This window comes from Acanthaster planci, linkage group LG18 (assembly GCF_054643075.1).
Source record: "Acanthaster planci isolate LZ-2023a linkage group LG18, COTS_SCS, whole genome shotgun sequence".
Taxonomy (NCBI): Eukaryota; Metazoa; Echinodermata; class Asteroidea; order Valvatida; family Acanthasteridae; genus Acanthaster; species Acanthaster planci.
In genome coordinates, this window is record NC_141794.1 from 9,859,811 (window position 1) to 9,876,851 (window position 17,041).

The following is a 17,041-nucleotide window of genomic DNA, read 5'->3' on the forward strand; positions in this document are numbered from 1 at the left end:
AAGGACAAAAGGTAAAAAAGGTAAAAAGTTACCATCTGTTTGTAGAAACTGTTACACAGGACGGAAAAGGGTGAAAAAATACGGAACAGTTTTAAACTGATTTCCAAATAACTTTGAACATTTTTCAAGAAACAAAGGATTATTTCAAAAGTTTCCACATGCGTTTATATTAAGCTACCGCATAATAACACCAAACAATGGAGAGTTCACTGCAGGACGACATAAAAAGCCGACTATGAAGTAGAAATGAGGCCTGTTTAAATTAAATGCCTGTGCCTAGGGCATGATATTTTCTTCCACAACTGATCTCAATCAGTGATCCCAACGCTGGTTTGCTCCATCCACTAGGCCTCTGGTGTCAGTGAACAGTGTCGGATCACTGATTGCGATTAGGATCTGTGAAATTCAAACCGGCCCGGATGACTGTACTATGTTTACACATCCTCCTGAGTTAACTGCTTAAAGGTGTAGTCCATCATGTGTCCTTTGTGTATTATGTTCCTCGAGAAAACCAAATTTACTCAAAATCTAAAGAAGGGTGCCAAAGAACGAACCTGATGGGGCTTTGGCTCAGTGAATACTGCACATTCTGAGAAAAGCAATGTTCTAGGATTTTGATTTTAGACCAAAAGTTGCCGAGTGATGTCTTGCACTGCACCAGCCTTCGGCGTCTAGGACACATTCAGTCGAATGTAGCAACACGATGTCATGCACGGAACCAACAAATTACAAAATTGTGTCAACACTTGTGTGCACTTCTAATGGCAAGTTCCCAAACATGGGTCTTTGGATGCATCAACAGAAATGGCCTTTTCTCATTTTTTTCCTTCAAACTGGCAGCTTGCCACAAGGCATAATTTCACGGGACATGTTGTCCAATAACCATCTTTAAACCAACTATGGTTTTCAACAGTAAATCTGTGGGTTACATTTTAGACAACTGCAAATGACGGACTGCACCTTTAAGGCAAACGCATGGGGGCATGTAACTTTTATAAAGCCTTTTTAAAAGGAATGACTAGGTGGAGGAAGAGAGTGAAGCCCTTACAGCCTGCATTTCCATGCGGTTGAAGATGACGTTGAGCATCTGGGTGAGGGTGGCCTTGGCCGTGGTCTGGTTGACCAGGTTCTTGCTGGCCAGGTAGATGTTGTAGCAGGTCCGCAACACCTGCAGGAGGGTGCCCTCGTGGACCTCGCAGGTCGGGGAGGTGACCGCTGTCAGGAGCGCCTGGTGGGAAATATATCAAGAGGGAAATTGGGCAGAGTCTGTCTTTGTTTTTACCAGTTCTGTCATTCTCTGCTGGTGACGCATGGTGTATATGTATACATATTGTACTGAATGTTAAAGAATCCTAACCCCTTAGGGTGTATGTAAAATCATATTGAAATTGAAGGATTAACCCTAACCCCCCAAGGGTTGCTGGCCCTAACCTTCCCCATTCACACAAAGTTGTGCACAGAGGCTGTTGGACTTTGTTTTTCTGAGGTATGCCAAACCTAATGCAAAAGCCAGCTGTTATGGGCCTACCAGACCCATCCCCACAGAATTAAACACTTTACTACTGTTTAATTCTGTGTGGTTGAGGAAGCTTAGGGTTAAGGATTGTTAGGGTTAACAATGATTTCATGAGGAGACAGATTGAATGTTCTGTCCCATGAAGTGAAGCTGAGAGGAATGGGAAATTCAAATTCACTAAATGAAATTATTCTGGGATGAAACATTGGTTATGTTTTATCACAGAATGAATGAATCAATCTCTGTATACAAGTTGCCATTTCACTCTCTCAGTGCAGTGTGTAAAAATCGAACACCAGTTTGCTTCAAGAGGTTTGCCAGGACCCATCATTTTTTCAGTCGGATACCCGGTTCTCCTGATACCCGTAAACATACAGGCCTACACAGAGGGAAGCTCATACCTTGATGATTTGAAGTTGCACCCCTTCGTCTGTCTGGGTACCGATGAAGCAGCCGCATATTGTCTCAATGATGCGGTCAATCAGCTTCTTGCCCGGCATGGTGCTGTCCGGGCCATCGCCGGTCAGATGCCCATAGGCAATCAGTTTCTGTAAAAAAACAAAAAACAAAAATAAACATACATTGTAAGCTATGGGTTTTCTCAAGGAAAAAATCAATCCTTCAGAATCTTACCTTTAACCCTAACCCTCCTCGATCCTCCAAAATCCTTTGGGCGGTTTTGGAGGATTGAGGGTGAATGGCAAGAGTGTGACGCTGATTGCGAAGGATGCCATGAGGGAAGGTCGTGGGTTAGACCTTGGGTTGTTCCTGCTCAGTCACGCATAAAGTCAGCCTGATATTTCTTTTGGAATCAACCGCACTGCTCGAGAATGCTATTCAAACTGCCTCAACATAATGACAGGAATTGCCAGAAGATTTCGAAGGATTGGGGGAGAATCCAATCTCTTCACCCCTCCAAATTGGAGGATTCTGGAGGACTGAAGAGGGTCCTTAGCCAAAAAGGCCTCGGTGTTAGGGTTAATATCAGCTAGACAGCAGTGCCAGTGTAAATTTTGCTGTTACTTCAGGAGTAAAATGGAGGTCTAGGCAATATTTTCAAAATGGTTGCTACAGAGAATGTTTTTGATTGTGCCAAGATAAAACCATAATGGAAGTGTAAGCATACAGTGTTACATATTCTAAAATGTCATGTTCATATTAAGGTTTTTGGAATTTAATGTTCCGACAGTTTGGTGTTTCCTGTACATGAACAAGAGATGGAGCCTGTTGGACAAACCTATTCCTTGGGGTAAAACACTGTACATGTGCACATGTTATCTGCATAGATGCTTTAAGTGTGGTGGGGGTTGTAACAAAATAAAATGACACTTGTCACAACCTCCGACATTTCATGTTTCCCTGCACATTCCAGAACTGCAACAGAGCAGCACGTCTCCACAACCGGGCATGCCGGCGAGCTGGCGGCGTCCTTAATTAGAAAGCTCAAGGAAAAATAGGCAGCACGATGCTCCAGATGGGTGTTCCTTCACCGCATCGTCATAGCGGGGCTGTGGACAACAGCGACGCACAACGATCAATAGTTACTGCATGGACGGCTTTGTGGCTTCAATGCATTTGTGCACTGTCAGTGACACATCGGGCCGCATCTAGCTGTGAACACTTCCTGCCAATGTCTCCTTGTTACATGTACATAATAATGGATGCCTCATTATCCTAACATGCCTGATGAAACACCAAACTTGTTTCAATGATCAAATTACCATTTCATTAAGACGAGTGAGAATGCATGCATACACACTTAATGCAAGATTAACCCTAACAGTCCTCAGTCTTCCAACAGGTGAAGGATTGAGGACTGTTAGGGTTAATGCAAATTAAAAATAAAACCACCATGATGATGAAGTCTCTGCTACTGGTATTGTGAGAATTCACGGGATGCGATTACAATAGTAAGAGTTCTGAAAATAGAGGCCTGCCTGTATTTACAATGTATGGCTTATATACATATGTGGTCCTGCAGGTGTTGCAGACCTGCTACTAGCACATGTATATCTACAGTACCTGGCCAGCAAGAACCTGGTCGACCAGACCACGGCCAAGGCCACCCTCACCCAGATGCTCAACATCATCTTCGACCACATGAAGATGCAGGCGGTAAGCCATAAGTTTGGAATTTGCCTTTCATACTGTCTGGCAGCTTCATGTATGGGCACCCCCCCCCAAAAAAAAATGCTCTTGCTTATGGTTTCCCAACAGGCCCTAATTTTTCGGCAGGACCCTAAAATTTCCTAAAAGGACCTTAAAAGTTAGAAACACAAATTTCAAAACAATTGTAAAAATTAACAAATAAATCCTGTTGTCCTTTCTGTCTTTACAAAACACCTCGGAACCTTTTCTTCATGTTAAAGCGCTCTTCTTTATGTTTTCCAACTTACACTTGCAAATTTTGAAAAGAAACTTCGGGTATTTACATGAGTTCCCTTCACACTTCGCTGTCGCAGTGGTGAAAATGTGTGCGCGAAGCTCAGTGCATAACAGCTGTGCTGTTTCTGCCATGCCACGCCCATGCACAAGAAGGTGTGACGGAAATGTGGCAACCAGTCTACGAATCCCTGTCAAAATAGCGCTGTTACACTATACTGGCCGTACACGCTCACAACCCTTCAGCTGATCATCAAAAAAAAACATCGACGTTGCTGGAAGATATCTGTAAGTAATGCAAAGAACTTGGCCTCTTGTCTATGTGCATGTATTTTCTGTGTTCCCGAGTTGAATTTGAGGTTGTTTTGCTCGTACTTGAAGCGATCGTGTTTCCACAAAATTTCCTGCCGCGTCACTAGGTTTAATGCCCGCTCGTCTGGATGCATCATGCATGCTTACCACACGATACACGGGCATTGTTGGCCAGTTTGAGGTCGCGATTACCTGACTAGCATTGTGCATGGGGGTCTGAATTGTCAGTAATTCTTAAGAACTGTTGACTGTGGAAATTTTTACATACATGTAGATTAATTAAGGTAAGTTTTTACCATTGTAGCTTTCATCCCCATTAGCGCCATTTAATCAGTACAATAAAAAGGACCCCACCCCCCAAAAAATATTTTCCAACCTACCGACCCTATTTTTGAGAGGAATGTAATCAGAAGCAGAACTGTTTTGTTTTTTTTTTAGCCTGAACAGATGTTCTGGTATACATGTACGTAAAGATTTGTGTGCACATGAATGTACTAGTATACATGTACATTTAGCTACCGTACCTTGAGTCCAAAAGCCTAGAATAGATTAGAGTTGATGTATACAACAAGCATATTCAATTTGAATAACTGAATAAATGTCTCTATGATTATGCCCGATTTGCATGACATGAAAACGTAAGAGTCGACAGCTGGCCCTTGGTTCATGCCATATGGACCTCCTGGTGTGTATGAGAGCCAATTTCTGCCCTGGTGCAATATGATGCCACTTCCCGTGTCACATGGACAAGATCATTCAAAATTGCTACCGGTAATATGTGGGCTCCCAAAGTGGCATGCATGCAATTGATCAGATGCAGACAACATGGACTTGTAGAAATCTGAGCTACTCAAATTAACGTGGAAGTAATCTTGCTGACAAAAAAAAATGCCTCAGAAAAGAAACTGAATACTGCATGGAGGTCTGCATGCAATTTACCACAAGGCCACGTACGCTAAATATACATACATGTACATACATTGTACACATGTACCCGTAAGTACAGTGTACACAAGGTAGCTGGAATGGGAGTCGGGTTGCCAAGGTAGTTCTTTCCTCGCCTTCCACCTCTGTGGTCCCAGGTTCGATTCCCGGCCCAGTCCACATGTGGATTGGGTTTTCAGTCCTTACCTGACTCTGTGGGTTTTACTCAGAATATTCCTCTGGGGTTTTCCTCCCACCTCTAAAACTGTAACTGAATACTGTCTCCCCTTTACTGATGTTGGTGAATGTGGGTCGTTTGGCGGCTGCCCGAGGCACCCTTGTATGCCACTGGCTCAACCATGTTTTAAATGTATTCATTGTTCCACGCTTAATGTCTTCATTGTACACCACATTTGAACATATCTATATGAAATTTGCGCTTTATAAATGAATAAATTATATTAATTATTAATCTACTGCACATACATGTATACCTAGAACTACACTGTAACACGTAGACCATGTGTGTCACACTACGCCATCAGTCCCAATAGGAAATCCAAACTATGGTACTGCAGTCGGGCCAGCTCCCTGAGGCATCGTGGGCCAGCGTGAGCAACAGCGTGTGCCCTTTTCAGTTGGTGGACACTCACATCAGCGTTAACGTAACCAGCAGAATCTAAACGTAGCTTTTTGGTTAGTGTCAAGGATGAAATGCCAAGGGTTGGTATCATTTGGATGACTTCTGTCAGGTGTGAGCCGCAAAAAACCTGACAGGGGTTGGACAAATTGTCCACAGGAGTTAGCCAACTATACATGTACATGTAGTTGAGGCCTTCTCAACTGCAGCATTGTGCAGCAATGTGCAGCATTGTGATTGAGAAGATCCTAGATTAGGACAAATGCTATCCGCTCCGAGCAGAACAAAAGAGGGCATGGTTTTTTTGGTACTCACTGCATAGGCGAGCCATGAGGCGCGCAAGTATATATGCGCATTTGACGCGGAGCACGCTGAGTGCGCGTAACTAATTTATTCCAGCATGTATGGTCTTTGCGTACACGCAGAACGCGTGCAAGAACCCACTTGTAACCACCAGTCTTTCTTTCGCCGATTGGGGGTGCACTATAGCTCGGGGCGGATAGTTGGGACATAACACTCAAACCTCAGTCTTAGGATTACACAGTCCGGAGACCAAGTACATGTACATGTAACTACCGGTACCAAAAATGAAAGAGACCCCGATTCTGTGTTGGCACCGAAGGATAAATACATGTGCACTGGAGGAATACATGTACGTGCCTTCAACAACTCACAAGCACCAAATTGGTGGAAACATGCAAGTAAATATATGCCCAGACCAACTGCATGTGTACCTGTACATAGTATCACAAAAAATTCTACAGATTAGTCTGTGGGAATTAATCACTGGCTGATATACACATAGACTTGTGTACACGTAGCTTGGTAAAACGGTAAATGTACTGACTACACCAGTGACTAGAATCATCAATAAATTTCACTTACTGGGCACCTTTAGGATAGCTTCAAAATTCTAGGGCTGTGCTGAATATCCGAAGAACCAAATATTCGATTGATTGTTGAATATTCAAATATTATTTTTGAATTTGAATATTTGAATGTTATTTTTTGAATTTGAATATTTGAATGCAAAAGTCATGAAAAGGAAGGGAAAATTTCTTTTGTTTTAAATGAGAAAAATTGCACTATGAAGGCTTGTTTCAAGCATATTCGAATGAAAAGTGTCAGAAATATTACGATTTAAAAAGTAAATTATTCATTAACTAATTAATAATAAGGAATAGAAATTTTCAACAGGGCAAGAAGTTTTATCTTTTAAATCTTGCTAAATAATGGCTGGAGATCCTCCTAGATGTGAGAAGCTATGATGTTGATCATAATGTACAATTGTGCGTGCTATTGCAACTGATGTTGTATAATAGTTTGTTCATCAACAATCTGCCGGTCGGTGTGACCAAATATTCGGATATTCGATCAACTTGAAGATCGAATATTCGAATAGTGAATTACTCTAATTGACTCAGCCCTTCAAAATTCTCCACTGTGCAGGGACTATTACTGAGCCCCACGTGCATTAATCAATTTAATAGTGGCTGGGCTCTACCTTCCTCAATCCTATAAAACCTTTCCAAAAATATCTCAGTGGATTCTGAAGGATCTGGATGACTAGGATTATTGTTCAACAAATCGCAAATGCTTACTTCAGTTTGATTTTGTGCCACTTACAGTAAAATACACAAGGCTGGTAAATGTGACGTCTAACGATGAGTGTGACATGCGGTTATGTCACCCTGTCACGTGATCGCTCTGGGCCAATGAGGGCCAATGAAAAAAAACAGTATTCAAAACAGAGGTATTACACGTATGAAGATCACAGTACTACTACTGATAAAGTCACAGTAACAATTTGTTATACCTGGAGACAGTCCAGGGCCGTGTTGACGATCCGGGGAGCCTTGGACTGGCAGGCCAGCTCAAACGGCAAGAAGTAGCGGTCGGCCGCGATGAAGTTGACCTGGGTCTTGGGGAGGGGAAGAGCACCCGATGCATTCTGCTGGTTATTTCTGTGAGAAGGGGGAAGGGAACCCTGACTCCTGTTAGTTTCATCCAGGCACCTTTCTAAAATGCCAGCCAGTTTTTTTCCCATCATTGTGACAGGCATCAAATTCATTTTTTTCCCCTGGACCCCTACTTACATGTACATATACCAGTTTTACCAATTATGAATTGTCTGCGGGGTCCTTTTATTAAATAAATTGATGTTAGTGGTACCCTTTCAGGCCTCGAATTTCCCGGGCCATGGCCATCAGTGTCCTCCTATTTGGCCGTGATGCCTCCGAAAAGTGAGCGTGTTTCACCGCCAAGATGGCAGTGCCCTTTTTTTCTCTTGGCTGTAGTGCCTTACACGTACATATCGACTGCCCCTGTTCAGCGAGGTACACGGAAAGCGGCATGGAAAGTGACATACACGTCGTTCCACAATCGCTCACATTCGACTGGAACACTGTGCCGCGCCACCCAAATGTATGGCATGCATGCTTACACTGTGTGTATAATGGGGATACTGTACACCCAGCCTGGCCTGCCGCGCACCGGCGGCTCGGCCTGATCTATCCATGCACACTGCACAATCGCAAGTGTGTCACAGGCGACACCCGCCGGCCTATCCAACGACTTAACATAACAGCGCGTGCCCAAGCCAAGCATTTTAATGTACCATGCAATAACATTAGTCTAGAACAAGTGCTCATCAACGTGTACGCGCGATTAAAGGTATATCGAGAGCTCCACGTTTTTCATGCACACGAGACAATTGTATGGTCGTGGCAGTATTTTAACTAACACCACAATGTAGTATTTGCAGTTAAGTGCAATGTGCCAAGCGCGATCCAAACTGTACATACATGACATCGGTCAATCGGGACTGCCCTGATTAATTCTCACGTATGTTGTTACGTGCAAAATCACTGGCCTAGCCAGTTTTCTCGGTGTGCAAACAGGCCGAAGCCTTTCAACACTCAGTTGCTGGTTCGGCACTTATAACGGACATGTTCAGGTACATGTACATGTAAAATGCATATCCTAGTTATTCTTAGACCTGAATGAATATTGATTTTCTTACAACATAAAAAAAAATCGGGACGGCATCCATGCCCATAACTTTGGTACGCTGGTGGCATTAATGCCCATAACTTTGGTACGCTGATGGCATTAATGCCCTCACGTTTGGCATTACTGCCCTTTATTTCAGCCAGTCCACAAATGCCAAATGGCAGTGCCCTAAAAAAAAAAAGAAATTCGAGGCCTGACCTTTTGAAAAGCTTACATGGCCCTGACCAACCTCAAAACAAACATTCAGATAGCACTCTTGTGAAAATGATGGGAAAAAAAGGTCATAGGGCCCTGAATGTAATATGTACCAACGTGTAAGGCCAAACAAAAAATAGCTGTGTTTCCAAATACCCAACCCAACCTAGAAAATCAAGTGGAACCTATGTCTTTTTATTCAACAAATCAATAAAATATAAAAACTTATGGTGCCTTGCCCCAAGCCTAATTTTGTGTACATCTTCCTGTACATTGTATTGTTTCAATTTTTGGGGGGGTTTGAGATGGACGGCTCTTCTTGTACCGGGTATTTCAACAACCGGCTGCTTTACTGCTCAATCAATGTGCCGATATGTAATGTTGAGGTGCACATGTATAGTATGAATCTGACACTGACTTAGTATCTGTTACAAATAAATGCGCCCCCCCCCTCAAAAAAAAATACATACCACCATACAACTCTAACTTTTTGGGCTATAAAAATTTAGAGTAAAAAAAATATTTTACCCAACCAACCATTTTTCCAATGTAATAGGAAACACAACTAATTTTTTGTTTGGCCTAACCCGTTTTGTTTAATAGACAAAATTAATCAAACATGATTTTGTGGCGGATTTTATGGCAGTATACAGTGCACAGGATAAACACTCGCTTTGGCACTACACCATCCTTGACCATCAGGAGCCATTAGCTGGACCAAGAGAGGGCACAATTTTCCTAGCAACAGGGGTTCCTTTGGTCAGAACTGCACTCTGTTGGTTAACAAACGACTAGGAAATGCACACTTCATGGTCGTGTCACTAACCAGTAAAATTAAGACTCCCGACCAACATAGGAATGCTTCTGCTCAAGGCGGACTGGTCAGGGTGAAGTGATGCATGGGACATGCCTTCCTGAATCCTATCAAATCCTCCAAACCCTACAAATTCTAAGGGATCTCAGATTTCTATTGGGTTGCAAAAGTTAATATTTCATTCAGTACTGAAATCTGAAGGAAAACAAAATTATCACTAATGTTTTTCCAGACAATAAAATCTTAATGAATGGGAGGGGGGTGAAATTTGGATCAAGCTGGGGAAAAAATGTCAACTTACCCTTTGTCGGTGTACTTCTCATTGATTTCTTCTGTAAAAGAAAGGGAAGAATTATTTGTGAATAAACATTGGCACTTCATTATCAAAGACTTTGAATGAGGGCGTTGATGTAGCTAAGAAATGAAGAATTGATCATTGTTTCAAATCACCACAATTTGAATGTGAGTGCCAGGAGCCAACCATCCATGAAAAGCTAGGAAAATCCAAGTCTGGAATTTGACGACAGCCAAAACATGCATTTTGTTCAAGTCTGTCTGTCACGTAAAGCAACTCCAAAACTGCTTCAACAGTGCAACTGGCATAAGTCACCTGTTAAACACATATGACGGCAGGTTCCTTATTCTTAAATGCTCCCCACTGCACATGAAACACATTTTACGCCTGGAATTCACTTCGAACCAATTTGTAAAGAATTCCATGTATGTACAAAATGATAACTTGTCCACCATGTGGCATTACTCTGCTTCCAACCACAGTTTTGGCATCCAAGGGTTTTTCGACTCATCGTTGGCATTTGCAGCAAACCTTATATAAACAACATTGACAACAATGCTGGCAACACACTGCGTGAGAAGGTACACATGTTACATCACGAAGGCATGACTATTCACACGGAAGAATCCTAAGGAAGGAGACACTCTCTGACCGCAAGTTCAGGTTACTTTGTCATGAAACATCATTTTTCAAACACCTGTACGAACTCAGCTTGAAAGTAATTCCGACCGGTAACTCCTGCACAAAATTTGTCATTAAGCCTGGAGCGGAGAAAACACACAGTACAGTACATGTAAAATTAATTCTGACCCCGGCTTTTACTTTGAAGCAGGTTCTTTTTCTCCTCAGCAAATTATTCCAATAAAACTCACCAAAGGCTATGCAGTGGACATTTTGAAGCGAAGGAATACGGGCAATTCACAATATAGCACGCCACTGAGAGTTTGCCACTGACAGGCCACTTTCAAGTTCGGGGTCAACACACTGCAGTGATTAAGCCCACTTCGTAATTTGTTGATATTTGATTAAGGTATTCCATGCACCACACAAAACCATCATTTTGACAACCAAACACCCATTTGCAATGAGTAATGTCGAATTGTCAACCAAGATAAATAACTATTTAGAAAATTTTAAATTTTCCACGCAGAGTGCAGTTAGCAAATGAGATTTTGCCGACTATCCCATAATGCACTGCAAAAAGGCCTCGCCTTGGCAACCTCCTGTTGGTGCAATGCATTGTGAATTACCTATATTGTGTAATCTGACGATTCGGGATTCTAAACATTTGGGACTGTCTTATTGTGCAAGCAAACACCCTACGAGGCTGGTCTGAAAGTTTTACAATGTAACATGTTAAGTAAGGCCTCAAAATTTTGCCTGCTAAATTGATTTTTGAGGACAAGTTAGTGCTTTTGAAGGCTGATATACCGGTATCACTGCAAGGAAAAATTACTGAAATCTATGGAGTTCATGCTCACAAGAGTCCTACATGTAGTTTACATATACAGTACATGTACATGTACATACAGTGTAGAGTGAGGACATGCAATATACATGTACAGTAGAAACATACCGTAGACTGGCACCTGTTCATCTTTTAAACCTGCATTAATTAACTGTGCCAAAGGACACACCTGGTTCCTGGTTTCTGTTTAGTCTGTCAATAGTCATGTTAACAGGTGACTAAATGGATGAACCAGTCTACTGGCACTGTGGCAGGCTTTAAAATGAAATCATCTGCCATCACGCTAGATGCAAAACATTAAAGCAGTTGGCCACATTTAAAAAAAGATGAATTGGATGATTTCAGTCTGACTGGACACATCCGGTGACCATGGTCTTTTGGGGTTGGCCCCTAAAATGGCAGTAAGCGCTGTGATAACTACATGTACATACATCTGTATATGTGTACACACACTGTTAATTGCACTGATCCACTGTTTGTGACAGTCACTCCTTACAAAAATTGACCACAAAGCTTTCCACGGGTGCATGTACCATAACAGGCTGGCCACTGGGAATGTGCGTGTACAGTGAAATGTCGCTGTATGTGTTTGCCAGCTTTGGTTTTTGTACTCAAGGTCCCAGTTTGGCTGTCAGCCTGCCACCTTCAACTTGTAAAAACTTCAGTCCAATATGAAACCAGCCGTTGTTCCCCACCTCCCAGCCTATTGGTGTGGCCACAATCTTCCAACTTTCGCACATGACTACACCAACCGCATTCCCTTCAATGAGGTTGACATGTACTTCGCAAACTGCTTCAAAACACCTGTGACCTGTTACGTGTGTATTGTACATGGACATAAGGAGCAAGTTACATGTAATCAGATGGTCCTCAATGACACACAAACACCCCAGTCATTCCAATCATGTTTCCGCACGATTTCAGAATACCCTACCATTCAACTGGCCAACCTCAGAGCAGGCTGTTGAGTCACGCTTGAGTGCCTGAAACTCAGTACAATTACATGTACATGTACCATGACCAGGAAATCCAACAAATATTTGCAGTATTAAAGCACATGCTGACTACAAAACTCTGCAACCCACAGCCTGTGGCATGTAGACTGTATGTACAAGAAAGCCATCACTGCTTCACAAGTTATCAACCAGACCACAAACTGGACTTTGGTCCAAACCCCAATCTCCTAATGTCAAGAGAAAGGAGTTTAGGACCTGTATTACCCCAACTTAATGAAATACACCACATTTGCATCATGTAAAGTATACGTATAATGTACAATGTGCATGTATCAATACAGAGTAGACCTACACACATGGCGTTATGAACAACGCTAAGCTCCACATTTGCAACAAAACACTTGATTTTTATCTGCAACTTGTGATTCAGCCTAGGTTACGTACTTCCTTGAAGCTGCCAGTGAATTTACGGGAAGAAGGATTTTGTACATGTATTCCCTCCCAAAATTGAGGCAAAACAAGGGTCCCAAGTAAACCTGTTCAACTTTCAGATATTGTAATTTAGACACCTCACACAGTGCCCCAAGTCCTTTAAAGTGCAGAATGATAAGCATAGTTATTGCATAATTCGTCCGTTCAGAGATTGGGATTGGAGTCAGCGGGTAAAGCTGCAGGTTGCTGGTTCGAATCCAGCCAGGAGTCATGGTGCGAGCGCCCTTGGGAAAGGCTCTTTGTCACTCATTGCCTCTCCCCACCCAGGAGTAATTGAGTACATGTACTGGGTACCTGTGAGGGCAGACTGTGGTTAATTTAGCATTTTGCATCAAAATGGCTGTGTTGAGCTGTATACTCCCTGGGGAGCTGAGCTGGTATATATCATGGGCCCAGTGAGCAGGGTAATAGAAATGCCATGCACTTTGATCTTAGTTAAAAGTGCTGTATAATCAAATGGACCAAAATGCAACTCCGGTAGTCAATTTTCAAAACTTCTAAAAGAGCAAATTTGATCATGTAAAATACAAATTAGCACCTTCAGATTTATAAAAATGATTATTTGGGGATATTAGGCATACTGTGTACATTTGGTGGACATTTGGTTGGCCACCAGTGCAAATCAAATGGAGTTAAATTCATTTAAAGTTTTACTTCAAAGTGTTTGTACCAGAGGACTTGATTTCAAAACTTCTTTCAACAACGAGAACACAGTATATTTTTCAACTGATGTAATCTAAGAAATAACTTTAACAAAAAAATATGAGCCATGAAAAAAAGAACACAAAATTGACGGAAACTGATAAGAAAAGTTTGGTTTCTCTTCATTCTCTTACTGTTCAAAATCACTGTCACTGTACCAGCACATCTGCCTGGTCTTATACCTTTCAAGGACCGAAAATTATTTTTAAGTTTGGCGGCATCAAAAATGTATAATAAGTACAATATGTTCGTTGCAAATGTCATATTTGACGGAATTTTGATGATGTTCGAGAATTTTGACAGAAAATGCATGAAGTTTGAGAATGCTGAAAAAGCTGTCATTTTTAGTGCTTGAAAATTCCATGCGCGATGTTCATTTTGCCATTTATTTTGGAGATGTCCCCGCTGAAAAATACATTAAAGTTATTAACTCGGCGCATTCGATTTTCATCATGAATCGTATTTTAATGTCTCGGACGTCAAAACCTTGGTAAGAAGAGAAAAATCAAAAGTACCTTTTCATTTGTGCCTTATTTGTCAGTTCAGTACATAGCTGCATTTGGCTGAATGACAGCGCTGAATTTTGGTGCATTCAAAAAGTATAAATTTCCAATTTTTCATTTGAAATTGAGATCCTAGAATATTGTTTTTCGAGGACTATAGGCTCAGGCCTGAAAGCATTCACTGATGTGACTACACGTGAGGCACAAACTTCGTAAGCCATGTCGGCACCCTTCTTGAGATTTTGCGTATTTTTGTTGCCTAAAATATGCATAACGCACATTGACAATGGCAGACTGTACCATCAAGACCTTTAAACTTGCATAAAATTGGGCGAGGTCAAGTTGACAACCTGTTTGCACCAGTCACAAGCTTGTGCAAGCAAGTTCCACACAACATTCACTTAGCTGGATACGGGATAGACCAGGTGAGTGGCTGGCACTACAAATGTTCCAATGTTTGCACAAAATTCTGTTGGAGTTGAAATTGTGTTCAACTTACGTAAATTCACAAGTCACAGCATGTGCCATATTTGATCTGACATGTCAGATGTCACTGGCGCTCGGCCAACTCCACCATTAGCAAACTCAACACGGAACAACTAAATTGTTGAGACAATTCGACTAGGGGGACAACTCAACAATCTGCGCCTCAAATGGACACACAACTCGGCCGCTGAGACACATCAGCTTGAGCCAAGTTGACTTGTGAGTGTGCGTGCCCTTTACAGTCAGGGGACAGATTTACCATCTCCAGCACCTGCAGACGAGCAACTATCATTAGTACAGTGCGGCCGAGGCACCTGTGCACCACCATGCACGCTGTATTGGCGTTGTGGCCACACATGGTGCTGGTTAGGGCAACTGATGCGCTGTCTACCAGTCCAAAGCAGGCTGCATCACCAGGTCCCTATGCACACCATGCCTGGTGATTTAAGTCGCAATGTAATGTAAAACACACAAATTTGCCCGAATTCCTTCATGTAGGCCTAAATGCCTTATGGTAGGCCACATTATGGGGCTAGCTTTATGCATGAACAATTGATGATATGATCAGGTCGGGGATCAAACCACAATCTAGCAACGTCCCCAGTTTCTGCTTATGTCGCTAGTTCAAGAGGCAATGACGTCATTTTATCAGGTCACGTGATGATGATGTAACTTTCCAGCGCGATTTTGGGAAAATAAAAAGATTTGAAATGCCGGCGGCCAACATGGCTGCTGTTGTCGTTACCGTTGGAGTCTATGGCAAAATTGTATTCAATCGCTATTTTGGAAAATCGCCACAGTGAACATAAATTTGCCACGATGAATCAATGGAGATTTTTAATGGCAAAATTTTCAAGCATAAAGTAAACTTTGGCAAAGCTTCATTTTTTTTTGCAAAAAGGTTTTCATCGGCAGAGTTGGTCTCGCCTGCCTACCGACTTCAACACATCCAATGCAAGATTCGACCAAACAATCTCCTCTATCCGCTTTTATTGATACCAAATGAAAGGAAAGTTTCATTTAGATCTTGCGTAGCATGTTTCCTGTAAATTGGGCCGATAAAGAGATCGATGTCATCTGTGAACCGTGATCTAAAAATAGTTCAATAATTACATCATCGTTGCACAAACAAGCAGCGTATGCATAGTCTGGTGTCATCGCTAGATAGTGGTTTGGTCCCCGACCTAATGATCGAGTTGTCTACTAAATGGATTATGTGGTAAAATGTCAAGTTGTCCCACTGGTCGAGCTGTCTAAATGGTTAAGTTGTCCCCAGTTGAGTTCGTAAACGGTTGAGTTGTCGGACATCCACCATGTCCACATCATCATCTGACCATCAATGACCTGGTCATATCATCAGTGATCATGTCATACGCTGGTCGCTGATGATAGTCAGTCATCATCATGCTGATAGTGAGGCGTGACTAGGCTATCTACAAGTCAACAGAAATCAAATCCATGCAGCACCTAGCCTCTTGATTTTACAATATTTTGTTTTGTTGCTTTTCTTTGTTAATTTACTTTTTTGCTTTGCCTTTTTTTTCACGAAATCGGTGACACTCACCCAAGGCAACTTGGCATGCCTTTCTCAGCTGCGAATTGTAGGATTTCTTGGTTTCTTTATCGTTAAGAATTTTCTCCAGAGCCCGCCGAAGAAACATGTCTCTACCTTGCCGAGCATCCACCATCTCAGAGACTAGCACATCTGCTCAGAAAACTTAATTAATCACTTGAGAACATAAAGAATTTTGGAAAAATAATCCTACATTTTGCGATTTCATTAGCTGTTCACGGCCGCCATGTCACCTTGCCACCGAAATTAGTTCACTGAACTTGCACGTATCATACTGGTACCCGGCCAATGCGTCGAAGAATAGTTAATGTCATTTGGGACCAGTGAAATTTAGCCAACATGTACACGGTACCCGCGGCGCGGCAGGTGAACAACGTGGCCTTCCTAATAATAACGTTGGAGGGCGTTCACTTCACTTGCGTTCGCCGCGCCGAGATGTCAAATTCACAAAACCCATGGCCATAGAGGAATCAAACCAGACACCTGTAAAGCTACATGGTGTTTTTTTTAGATAGGAAAAATAATTACGCTATTCGGTGTAACTTTCGGGGCAGATTTTGAAGGGCCGCCCTGGATAGCTCAATAACGCACAACATTCTGAACCCTGGGTACCTGCCGGACTTGCGGCGTGTGGGCGCAGCAGGGGAGGCACCCTGCAGGCGCCGAACTCCGGGCCCCGTCCCCTACCTCATGATTGGAATATTTATATGACACGCAATTAATTTCTACTCAGGGTTGCTGCAGTGCCAATTTATCTTTGTTATCTGTACT

The 17,041-nt window shown here is 42.3% G+C and overlaps 1 protein-coding gene across 2 annotated transcripts in view; it reads right to left on the reverse strand.

The window, feature by feature from the left end:
* Positions 1 to 16,536, reverse strand: part of LOC110978672 (brefeldin A-inhibited guanine nucleotide-exchange protein 1-like) — a 55,196-nt gene extending 38,660 nt beyond the window's left edge. For both annotated transcript variants that reach the window (XM_022233837.2, XM_022233835.2), the window contains exons 1-5: positions 16,262 to 16,536; positions 10,097 to 10,127; positions 7,591 to 7,738; positions 1,918 to 2,064; positions 1,049 to 1,228 (exon numbers count right to left, since the gene is read on the reverse strand). In XM_022233837.2, coding sequence (XP_022089529.2) covers positions 1,049 to 1,228; positions 1,918 to 2,064; positions 7,591 to 7,738; positions 10,097 to 10,127; positions 16,262 to 16,385 — 630 coding nt within the window. In that variant the 5' untranslated portion in view covers positions 16,386 to 16,536. The remainder of the gene's footprint in view (positions 1 to 1,048; positions 1,229 to 1,917; positions 2,065 to 7,590; positions 7,739 to 10,096; positions 10,128 to 16,261) is intronic.
* Positions 16,537 to 17,041: the final 505 nt, after the last annotated feature.